The sequence below is a fragment of the Oncorhynchus nerka genome, linkage group LG15 (assembly GCF_034236695.1).
Source record: "Oncorhynchus nerka isolate Pitt River linkage group LG15, Oner_Uvic_2.0, whole genome shotgun sequence".
Taxonomy (NCBI): Eukaryota; Metazoa; Chordata; class Actinopteri; order Salmoniformes; family Salmonidae; genus Oncorhynchus; species Oncorhynchus nerka.
The window spans coordinates 26,002,051-26,014,841 of record NC_088410.1 but is presented as its reverse complement, the minus strand read 5'-3'; the positions used below and the strand labels follow the sequence as shown (position 1 = coordinate 26,014,841).

The 12,791-nt window shown below is 42.3% G+C and overlaps 1 protein-coding gene across 1 annotated transcript; it reads right to left on the bottom strand.

The window, feature by feature from the left end:
* Positions 1-324: 324 nt before the first annotated feature.
* On the bottom strand, positions 325-12,333 carry LOC115117621 (cysteine protease atg4da-like). Its single transcript, XM_065001365.1, has 11 exons — positions 11,911-12,333; positions 10,057-10,366; positions 9,636-9,719; positions 9,311-9,484; positions 8,492-8,855; positions 7,920-7,984; positions 7,485-7,642; positions 7,291-7,369; positions 7,114-7,190; positions 6,862-6,981; positions 325-5,318 (listed from the first exon to the last, which is right to left on the bottom strand). Exons 2-11 carry the CDS (start codon positions 10,316-10,318, stop codon positions 5,118-5,120), a joined length of 1,584 nt encoding a protein of 527 aa, XP_064857437.1. The 5' UTR covers positions 10,319-10,366; positions 11,911-12,333; the 3' UTR covers positions 325-5,117.
* Positions 12,334-12,791: the final 458 nt, after the last annotated feature.

Here is a 12,791-nt window from a genome sequence, read left to right as displayed (position 1 = left end):
TAAAGGGTTATGTAATGTCATGTAATATTTTAAATAGTATATAACTGCCTTAATGTTGCTGGACCCCAGGAAGAGTAGCTGCTGACAGGATCCATTATAAATACAAAGACCAGGGAGGTTTTCCAATGCAAAGAAGGGCACCTATTGGTAGATGGGTAAAACAATAATAAAAAAGCAGACATTGAACACCCCTTTGAGCATGGTCATGTTATAAATTACACTTTGGATGGTGTATCAATACACCACAAATATACAGGCGTCCTTCCTAACTCAGTTGCCGGAAAGGAAGGAAACCGCTCAGGAAACCTCTCATGACGCCAATGGTGACTTTAAAACAGTTTAATGGCTGCGATAGGAGAACACTGAGGATGGATCAACAACATTGTAGTTACTCCACAAATGTAACCTCAATGACAGAGTGGAAAGAAGGAAGCTTGTACAGAATAAAAACATTGTCTAAAACATGCATCCTGTTTGCAATAAGGCACTAAAGTAAAACGGCAAAAAATGTGGCAAAGAAATTTACTTTATGTCCCGAATACAAAACATTATGTTTGGGGCAAATCCAACACAACACATCACTGAGAACCACTTACTCATTTCAAGCATAGTGGTGGCTGCATCATGTTATGGGTATGCTTGTTAATCAGCCAGGACGAGGAACTTTTTGGATAAAAACAAACAGAATAGAGCTAAGCACAGTCCAAATCCTAGAGGAAAACCTGGTTCAGTCTGCTTTCCAACAGACACTGGGACACAGTCACATTTCAACAGGACAATAACCCAAAGCACAAGGCCAAATATACACTGGAGTTGCTTATCAAGAAGACATTGAATGTTCCTGAGTGGCTTATTACCAGTTTTGACTTAAATAGGCTTGAAAGCCTATGGCAAGACTTGAAAATGGCTGTCTAGCAATGATCAACAACCAACTTGACAGAGCTTGAAGAAGTTTAAAAATAATAAAATGTGCAAATATTGTACAATCCAGGTGTGTAAAGCTCTTAGAGACTTACCAAGAAAGACTCAAGCTGTAATCGCTGCCAAAGGTGATTCTAACATGTATTGGCTCAGGGGTGAATACAAGAGATATATTGTGCCTTCGGAAAGTATTCAGACCCCTTGACTTTTTCCACATGGTTACGCTACAGCCTTATTCTAAAATATATTTCCCCCCCCCCTCATCAATCTACACACCATACCTCATAATGTCAAAGCAAAAACAGGGGTATTTTTTGTAGATTGCTGAGGAATTGTTTTTGCTTAATCAATTTTACAATAATGCTGTAAAGTAACAAAATGTGGAAAAAGTCAAGGGGTCTGAATACTTACCGAAGGCACTGTAGATATATATATATATATATATATATATATAGTGCAATCAGAAAGTATTCAGACCCCATTTTGTTACAGCATAATTCCAAAATGGATTAAATATATTTTCCCCGTCATTAATCTACACACAATAGCCCATAATAAACAGAGCAATTTAAATAATTTTTAGCAAATGTATAAAAAAAAAAAAAACAGAAATACCTTATTTACATAAGTATTCAGACCATTTGCTATGAGACTCAAAATTGAGGTGGTGACCAAGTACCCGAGGATCACTCTGACAGAGCTCCAGAGTTCCCCTGTGGAGATGGGAGAACCTTCCAGAAGGACAACCATCTCTGCAGCACTCCACCATGGTGGTGTCATGCTGGAAGACCCAGCTACGACCCATCTTCAATGCTCTTACTGAGGGAAGGAGGTTGTTGGCCAAGATCTCGCAATACATGGCCCCATCCATCCTGCCCTCAATACGGTGCAGTCGTCCTGTCCCCTTTGCAGAAAAGCATCCCCAAATAATTGTTTCCACCTCCATGCTTCACGGTTGGGATGGTGTTCTTGGGGTTGTACTCATCCTTCTTCTTCCTCCAAACACAGCGAGTGGAGTTTAGACCAAAAAGCTCTATTTTTGTCTCATCAGACCACATGACCTTCTCCCACTCCTCCTCTGAATCAACCAGATGGTCATTGGCAAACTTCAGGCAGGCCTGGACATACGCTGGCTTGAGCAGGGGGACCTTGCGTGCGCTGCAGGATTTTAATCCATGACAGCATAGTGTTACACTAATGGTTTTCTTTGAGACTGTGGTCCCAGCTCTCTTCAGGTCATTGACCAGGTCCTGCCGTGTAGTTCTGGGCTGATCCCTCACCTTCCTCATGATCATTGATGCCCCACGAGGTGAGATCTTGCATGGAGCCCCAGACCGAGGGTGATTGACCGTATATCTTGAACTTCTTCCATTTTCTAATAATTGCACCAACAGTTGTTGCCTTCTCACCAAGCTGCTTGCCTATTGTCCTCTAGCCCATCCCAGCCTTGTGCAGGTCTACAATTTTAACCCTGATGTCCTTACACAGCTCTCTGGTCTTGGCCATTGTGGAGAGGTTGGAGTCTGTTTGATTGAGTGTGTGGACAGGTGTCTTTTATACAGGTAACAAGTTCAAACAGGTGCAGTTAATACAGGTAATGAGTGGAGAACAGGAGGGCTTCTTAAAGAAAAACTAACAGGTCTGTGAGAGCCGGAATTCTTACTGGTTGGTAGGTGATCAAATACTTGTTATGCAATAAAATGCTAATTAATTCCTTTTTTTTTTTTAAATCATACAATGTGATTTTCTGGATTTTTGTTTTAGATTCTGTCTCTCACAGTTGAAGTGTACCTATGATATAAAATTACAGACCTCTACATGCTTTGTAAGTGGGAAAACCTGCAAAATCGGCAGTGTATCAAATACTTGTTCTCCCCACTAATATATTTTTTTTAAGTGTTAGAATTTTTCCCTCCACAAAAAGTCAATTTTAATCCCAATTTGTAACAACAAAATATGGAAAAAGTCAAGGGGTGTGAATACTTTCTCAAGGCACTGTAGGAGATAGTGGTTTTTATACAGGATAAAGATTGTGACTATGTGGGACAATAGATAGTTGGATAAGGAGGTTGTTACTCGCCAGAATCCTGGCTGGCACAAAAACAACATACACATCTTATATTCAGACAATAAATACAAAAAAGTTACCTTTAATAACATTCTATACAACAGTTTTACAAAGTCATGTTGTCCACATGAATGCAGTCCCTTATTAGGGTGGTCATTAGCACATTTAAGACTTCTACATATGCCAATTCTTCACTTTATTTAGAAAATAAATGTCACCTTTATGAGATAATATACACATGGACAAGAGTGAAGTACACAGATTACTGGGGTGAATCCTAACTCGCTAACCTCGCATTCTTACTTATTCTCCCATTAACTTCAATGAATGATCAGTGAACATTCAGGTTAAGTGAAAGTCAAGATTTGCCCCTTAGAGGATACCTGTTGCACACAGGTCAGAAGCCTAATTAAAATGTGAGATCAAGCATCCAATCAACAGTGTTTTAACCACTTCCCAGACTATTTCATTTTATTTTGGGGTTGAGGGAGCTTGTGACTTTGATATCTAACTTGGGGGGGTTTAATGCTTAGATCAGGGCTGTTCAATGTCGGTCCTGGTTTTCATCCTCTCCTTCTAATAAGGAGAGACCTGGCTGAGACACCAGGTGAGTGCAATTAACTACCAGGTAGAAACAAAAAAACAGAAGTGTTTTGGCCCTCCAGGACCAGAATTGAACAGCCCTGGCTTAGATATTAATATGCAGGTCTCCAAAGTTCAAGGCTTTTAACTCTACCATAATAAATTGAAGTTACACATGTTCAAAAATGCAAAGAAATCTGAGTCCAAAGTGAGGCATCCCCCCTGCCAGTACTCAGCAGCACCACCTTGTTAAAAACATTATGAGGACCCTAAAAGGAATAGAGTTCAGAATCATTCATTCAACAAGTCTCACGACAACCAAAAACTGTCCTCATCCAAAAAGACATCATATTCTCTATGTAGTGCACGATGTAGGGAATAGGGTGTCATTTTGGACATAGCCTCTTAGTAAATGGATCATTTCCCATCATCCAGATAGGAGCTAGTGTAACACATTACACAAAAGGGGCAATTGTTGTAACAGTGGATTCCTGTTAGTGTGTTGCAAGTTGATACTGGTAGACTAATTGACAAGAGAGAGCTGATGAAATAGTGTGAGAGTGTAGCAGACCTGGGGTTCAATTAGTATTGGTTTTCTGAGCTTGCTAGGGCAAAAAGAATAGTCCCAAAAGTAAGTGCCTTTTGGAAGGGAAAAAAAGCAAATACTATTTGAACCCAGGTCTGGAAAACAGTGAGCGAGGTTAGGTAGGGAGCCCAGCCCAGGTCATTTACTGTTGCCTGAATGGTGTGTCAAAGGACAGCACAACTAAAGAGAGGGTTGGAATGCTGCAATGAAATTCATATAGCCATGTAGTATGAATATAGTACTATAGCCATGACACTGAATTAAGACGGCATAGGGAATATAAGAGTACAGTAGAGGAATGTGAACATAACAACAAATCAACACACCAACAGCTTCAGTTCACACACAAATCATTTCACACACACTTAATAAATCTTACAAAACAGATTAATGTAAAAATTGTACAGCAGTATTATAATACAAGTCAGAGAGAAGAGGGCTGAGTAGCTTGTCTTCCACTACTAGTGACCCCTGTCATGTAGCATGTCAAACAGGCTCCGTGTTTCCAGTTGTTATTGTTCCCAAAATGAAGTCAGAGGCCCCATCCCAAATCCCTACGGCCTTGGAGATCTGAGCGGAATTGATTGGTATAAATAAGCAATATGGTGAAGCTTACACCTAGCCTAGTTCATATTACTAACACCTGTCAGATCCTCTCAGATCTCCATAAGTGTATAGGGCTTAGGGTCCATTTGGGATGGGGCAACAATCCAATTTAGTAATGCCTAGCGTTAGTTTCTAAGACCTGTTTCTGCCCAGACAGAGACAGGCCGACAGTGAGATTCAGTTGAAGCAACGCCTCGAATAGGATGGACACAAATGCCAGAGTTTGTGATATAGCAGAAAGCATATATCCACTTTGAGCTCTATAAAAACAGGGAAATGGAATCCATCCCAAAATTCTAAGTCAGTCTTTCCCCGTTTGCTTACATTTCATTCCTCAGGAACACAAACCAGTACTCACAAGAAGACAAAGTCGTCAGAGCTGCCTATGTTGTCGCTCCTGCTGAGCTTGCCTTGGGGCAGCATGTGGGCAGGGCCAGGGGTGGGGGAGGTGTCATAGTGAGGATAGGAGGAGCTGTGGCCCACCAGTCCATAGTCCTGGGCCTGGCCCTCCACGAAGGTAAAGATGGGGTACTTCTCTTCGGGCAACGATAGGGCCTGGGGGGGATATGAAAGTGTTGAATTGGTCACTTATTAAAGTCACCCAGAATAAGATAAAGCTCTTATGTAAGTGATGTATACAGTAACAGTTAGTGCAACTGATGTATACAGTTGGTGTAATCAGTCAAAAGTTTGGACACACCTACTCATTCCATGATTTTTTCATTATTTTTGCTATTTTCTACATTGCCCAAGCAAGTCTCATCTTCTTATTGGTGTCCTTTAGTAGTGGTTTCTTTGCAAAAATTCGACCATGAAGGCCTGATTTTCACAGCCTCCTCTGAACAGTTGATGTTGAGATGTGCCCGTTACTTGAATGCTGTGAAGCATTTATTTGGGCTGCAATCTGAGGTGCAGTTAACTCTAATGAACTTATCCTCTGCAGCAGAGGTAACTCTGAGTCTTCCTTTCCTGTGGCAGTCCTCATGAGAGCCAGTTTCTTCATAGTGCTTGATGGTTTTTGAGACTGAACCTTAAGAAACTGTCAAAGATCTTGACATTTTCCAGATTGACTGACCTTCATGTCAAAGTAATAATGATCTGTCATTTCTCTTTGCTTCTTTGAGCTGTTCTTGACATAATATGGACTTGGTCTTTTACCAAATAGGGCTATCTTCTGTATATCACCCCTACCTTGCCACAACATAACTGATTGGCTCAAACGCATTGAGGAAAGAGGCACACGTGTTAATTGAAATGCATTCCAGGTGACTACGTCATGAAGCTGGTTGAGAGAATGCCAAGAGTGTGCAAAGCTGTCATCAAGGCAAAGGGTGGCTACTTTGAACAATATTTTGATTTGTTTAACACTTTTTTGGTTGCTAAATGATTCCATACGTGTTATTTCATAGTTTTGATGTCTTCACTACTGTCCTACAACGTAGAAAATAGTCAAAATAAAGAAAAAACATGGAATGAGTAGGTGTCAAAACTTTTGAATGGTTCTGTATAAGTGATGTATCCAGTAACAGATGTATCCAGTAACAGATGTATCCAGTAACAGATGTATCCAGTAACTGATGTATCCAGTAACTGATGTGTATCCAGTAACTGATGTGTATCCAGTAACTGATGTGTATCCAGTAACTGATGTGTATCCAGTAACTGATGTGTATCCAGTAACTGATGTGTATCCAGTAACTGATGTGTATCCAGTAACTGATGTATAAGTGATGTATCCAGTAACAGATGTATCCAGTAACTGATGTATCCAGTAACTGATGTGTATCCAGTAACTGATGTGTATCCAGTAACTGATGTATAAGTGATGTATCCAGTAACAGATGTATCCAATAACTGATGTATAAGTGATGTATCACTGATGCGTAAGAGACGTGCAACATGTCTATCTATCTATAAGTGACGAATAAGCCATCTTAAGTTGCGTCGCTTCAACTCATGCATCTATAAATCATATCAGCGTCAAAGATCTATAAATGATCTATATGTGATGCATAACTAATGTATAAATGATGCATAAGTGAGGAATGTATACATGAGTAAGAAGAGACTTCAAATGAGGACAAGAGGCTGAGCTCACCACACAGACGGCAGAACACAGAGACTCAAAGTCCTTCTTGTTCTTGGCATAGAAGCCTATAGTACAGCTGGGGTCCATGCGACTAAAGGGCATCTTCCTGGGCGAGCTACAGTGGAACGACTGGGGAGGTGGGGAGCGAGAGAGGGAGAGCATTACAGACTAGGTACACGTCTGAATCTGAAATGACCTACTTTGATCCAGTCAAAACATGCTTATCTGGGTCATAGCAGAGCGATATAAAGTCCAACCAACCTCCAGTGGGAAGTTGTCTTGAGTGACATCCACCACGGCCTGACAGTAGTGAGGGTCCAGATACAGCAGCTGCTCGTCTGATTGGACAGGAAATAAGAAGAAGGCGAGGTTAGGTTAAATGACAGCCCACTGTCCAATCAGAAGCAACTGAACCAAGAAGAAGAGTGCATTTCTTACCTTGGCAGCCGATAAAGAACAGCGAATGCTTGGGTTTGCCGCCGATGATCCCGATACAGCATTCTAACCTGAGAATGTTCTTCAGACACAAAGAAATCCAGATTCATGTCAGAGCGACATCAACCATGGAGAAATAACAAGCTTTGTGACGAAGGTTAGGTTATGAAAGTGTGTGTGTACATGCGTGTACACACCCTGACACACTTGATGTAGGAGGGGTTGAGAGAGTCTCCTCCTAGTCGGACTGGAACCAGTATGATGACAGACTTCCAGCCTGGACCACTGGGCTCAGGATCTGATATACTCTGGTTCAACGACTGGTCACACAGATGCACCACGTCCTTTTTGTACACTGAAAGAAACACACAATGCTACTATGGGCCTAAGTTTCACTAGGGACATGTCCCCCCCACATTCTGAAATGTAATTTTTGCCCTCCCCATTTTGTAATTTAATTGTGATACCGAAATGAGACACAGTTAAGCTACATTCAGAAGACCAATGGCAAAAACATCACTTATGACGAGAACATTTGAGACCAAACATACAATATCTGGTGAATTCGACAAATGACAACACCAACCAACCAACTACCCAGCAGGAAAGGTACAGTGTAAAGTCAAACTCACCGGTACAGTCCTGCGCTACATATACAGCCAGGTTGTGAACCTCAGAAGTCTTGGCAACTGCTTTTCTGGAAAACAAACATACGGCTCATGTTTAATGTCACAACATACTGATGCTACTGGGCATGAAGTAAATATCAGGGTTTGGTTCAATTCCATTTCAATTCAGAAAGTAAACCAAATGTTGATTTTAAGTCCAAATGTTCCTCATTGAACAACATTGAAAACAATTGGAATTTCAGTTTACTTCCTGAATTGAGTGGAATTGTAATGTAATTGACTCCAACCCTGGTAAACGTCAACATGCAGTCAGGCATACCACCGAGCCTTCTTAAAAAATATAATAGCAACCAAAACATCTACACAATAAAGGTGCATCAGTAAACATGTCTGCTGGAGATCATTCTGATGCACTACGGCATTACAGACATCTATCAAAAATCTAAGTACAGAAATCAAATGCATGCTAATGCCATCACTGACTTGAATGAGGCATGTTCTATAGATTCTACTTCTATGGCTGATGCTCTGACAGCATCATTATCTTGACCACTACCCCATGGAGGGCTCCTCACCGTAGTATGTGTGCCACCACTGAGGGGCCGTACCAGTCCCCCGCCTTCTTCCCTGAGCTCTTCCCCAATTCTACCAGCTGGTGCACCCCAAACGGGGCCGGGGGCTCATCCCCAAACCAGGCCACAACCCTCCGGTGGAGGGGCTCAGCCTGCCTGTCCCTGCCCGACTCGGGCCTCTTCTTCTGGGTATGGTTGAGAGCCGTGCCCCCTGGCATGGAGGTCTTCTGGGGCGTGGTGGGGGTCCGCGAGGAGGAGGAGTAGCCGAAGGAGGGGATGGGTACGCCACCAGCACGGGACGGGGAGCGGGGTCTCAGAGCCTCAAAGTCTACATCAGCGAACTGCTGGGCGTCTGGCCACGACCAGTCTAGACAACACAATACAGACAGTAGTGATCGATGGAGAGGTGGATTGAGGAGACAGAGGAGAGAGAGGGGAGACAGACCAGGAAAGAGAGAGAGAGAAACAGTTGAAGAGAGATGTGGCAGAAAGAGAAACAAGAGTGAGAGAGAGAGAGAGAGAGAGAGAGAGAGACAGGGGCCCCATCCCAAATGGACCCCTACGCCCTGGTGGAGATCTGATAGGATCTGACAGGTGTATGCAATATGTTAATAGCTCCACCCTGCTAGGTGTAAGTTTCACCGATCATATTGCTTATACCAAACAAATCCTCTCAGATCTCCACAATTGTATGTGCATAGGGGTCCATTTGGGATTGGATTGGGCCAGATTTGGTGCAGTTGTCTCAGAGTTAGGAAGAGGACCCATCTTTGTATCTCTACCCATTTAGAGCTCTCTTTCTAACTCTATGAGTTGTCTCACCTCGTGGCAGCAGATGTAGCAGTAGGCCCTGGGCCAGCAGCATCTGTCCGCTCCGCAGCATGCAGCCCCAGCCACAGTCTGTAGTCAAGGTGGAGCCCTCCAGCTGGGGGAACTCCCTACGGTAGGTCAGCCACAGCCGAGACACGAACGCCCGCCTGAACCGCTCCACCTCGTCTGGAAGGGGAGAGAGATACCCAGTGAGCAGAACTGGTTAAAATACATATTTCCAACCAGTTTTTCCTCACTGGGTATGGAGCAGAGAGCGTCATCTATTTTACCAGGAAGTCTTTTGAAGTTGGGAGTGGGGTTGTTGGAGGTTAGCTACCTTCACTATTGAGCAGATAGGAGTGGCCCATTACAGTCACCGGAGAGCTCTTGTTGAATGTGGTCTTCAACTTGACTGACCAGCCTAAAGAGGGAAAAGAAACAGAACAGACCTTTTTAGAGGGGATTCTTTATGTCTTGATGACTGGGTGAGGAAGGGGGAAGTTGACTTCGGGAGGGCTATTACACATAGCTTTGTATGAGACTTCTGTTGAGAAAAAAAAAGACCTAACAAAGATTATTCACACAGAAAGTACAAAGACTATAAAATCCCCCTTGTTGCCATTTCTTAAGAAAATAAAAAAAGCCATTGTTAAAACTGACTGTATAGAAAAACTTGAAGTTATGTTTGTCGCTAGTTAAACAGCTATATAGAACTATCCGCCTTATGGAAAAAAGTTCAAATGAACCCACTGACTGACCGTATTTGACATTATTCCACGCCGACATCAGCTTAGTCTTGAGTTTGTCCACCTCGTCTGGCTCTCCAGCGGTGGTGGCATCTCTGGTTCCACCCCCACCGACATCAGTACCCTGCCGCTTCCCAAAGCCACTTCCTCCACCAGGGTCCACCAGCTGTGGCTGCTGAGGCCTCTTGGTCTCCTCTCTCTGGAGGGTGTCCTCCTGACACACCACTCCTACTCCCCCCACATACTGAACTGCACTGGGAGACACGGAGTTCATGGCTCAGGCTTACAGCAGGGCTCTGCAGATCCTCATAGCAATAGGGACCTGACGGAAGAGAGGGATGAGAGAGAGGGGTGGGGAAGAGAGATAAACATTGATTTTCTACAACAGTGCATGCATGTGTAATTTGATTAGCCATGGAGTAAGTGCTATATGTGTCGCTCTCCTTTTGTCTGTCCAGCACTAAGATGAGGTTTAAACATTAACATTGAAAGACAGAGGTTAAGCTAGTTGTACGTCTAAACAATGACTGATGTGAGGCCGATTTTCTCTCATTTCATGCTGATTCACAAGAAAGTGGATCTGAAAGTGGCAGGGATGAAACATTTTTGACGACTTTGCTATTATTATGCAGACCAGAGCAGCTGTCACAGTGGTTAGGCTAGTGAATGCTATTGGGAAAAACAATATTAGTCACAGTCAGTTTCAAAGTAAACCACTTCTCCCTCCTTCCCCTGCGCTGAACAAAATTAAATGCGAAATGCTACAATTTCAAAAATGTTACTGAGTTACAGTTCACAGAAGGAAATCCTTCAATTGAAATAAATTAATTATGCCCTAATCTATGGATTTCACATGACTGGGAATACAGACATGCTGGGCTGGCTTAGTTACACGTGGTCTGCGGTTGTAAGGTTGGTTGGATGTACTGCCAAATTTTCTAAAACGACTTGAGGCGGCTTATGGTAGAAAAATGAACATTAAATTATTTGGAAACATCTGTTGTGGACATTCCTGCAGTCAGCATGCCAATTGCGCACTCCCTCAACTTGAGACATCTGTAGCATTGTGTTGTGACACAAATCTGCACATTTTAGAGTGGCCTTTTATTGTCCCCAGCATAAGGTGCACCTGTGGCTTTGTATGCCATTTAATCAGCTTCTTGATATGCCACATCGGTCAAGAGGATGGATTATCTTGGCAAAGGAAAAATGGTCACTAACAGGGATGTAAACAAATTTGTGTACCAAATTTGAGAAAAATAAGCTTTTAGCGCGTAGGGAAAATGTCTGGGATCTTTTTATTTCATCTCATGAAACATAGGACTAAAACTTTACATGTTGCGTTTTATATTTTTGTTCAGTATAGTTGAAAAAAAGTGTGAGTGAGCCTGAGTGACAAGAGAACAGATGTTAACAGACACGGTAACACTGGAATGTAGAACAAGTGACTTCACTTCCTACTCTGTACTGAAACTGGAAATAGTTTATTTAACCTAATGAGGAATTTCTGTCCTTTCTGGGAAAACACGATAGAATAGCCATCATGTGATTGGTGTGTGACAACAAACAGCTGGGGGTGAGTGAGAAGCCTTGGTAGCGGATGGTCAAAAGATGTAGCTAACTAGCCTTTTCTACACCGCAGCCTACCTATTAGCTATGATAACCATCCTATTATTTAAAGAAGTAACCAAGCTGTCACGTTTCTTAAAAATCACTAGCTCTAACATGACAGCTAGTTAGTTACACCTATTAAGGAGCTACAGTCTGGCTTAATTAGATGATATTGTCTTAACTACTAACTTACCTAGCTAGTTAGTTACTAGATAAACATCATCCAACACAACATAGCCAAGATCATAACCTTACCACTTTGTGAAGAGTGTCATTGACATGAGAGGTCTTTAATAACCAAGTAAAATCTTAAAATTGCTTGATAGGACGGCGACGGCTCGGAAGTGCAGGGTTGAGACCACGTACTACGTAGCTTTGCTGTGGTAACTCAATACAGACAGTTAGCTGCCAAGCTACAGTAGCTAGCTAGCTGTCAACGGATCTGGTTAGCAACTTTGTAGAAAACAGGCTAACGCGTTAATGTCTCGCCTTTCTTGACGACTCCAGGACAACCACAGCCAATGTCAGCGATTAAAATGAAATGTTCTTCAGCCAACGAGTAACGTTGTAACTCAGTCGAATTATAGTTCACCCAGCGATTTACTTCGCGTGCTAGCTAGTTAGCTTGCAGGATCAGCGGGTTGACAACATACAATAAGGAGGGCTCTAGATACTTCCTGATAGGCTGTACTAACAACGTGATTGGTCAACCTACTGAAACGAGCAAATATATTGATTTAAATCCTAACAATAAATCATAGCGCGCGTTTTATTGGCGAATATTTTACAGATTGACGTTCGTCATATTATGTAAATAAGCTGGCGTCTATGGGATGTAAAGACCTAGTGTAACTGTGTGAATGAAATGAGATAATGCATTTTATTAAGATGAACGTGTCCTGCATATCCTTGTCATGCTCCCCTGAGCATGTCATGTGACTAATCGTGCAAACTACCAAAAGCCTGCTGTCTAAATATCGTTCAGTCATATAATTGTAGAACTCTGGGATGATCTTGTTGTATATTTCTCAACTAGCTAAGACTCTATATAACTTTACCCTGAGCAAAAAATATTTTCAAAAAAATTCCAATAACATAGATAAGAAACTCGAATTCATTGTTAATGTTATGATACT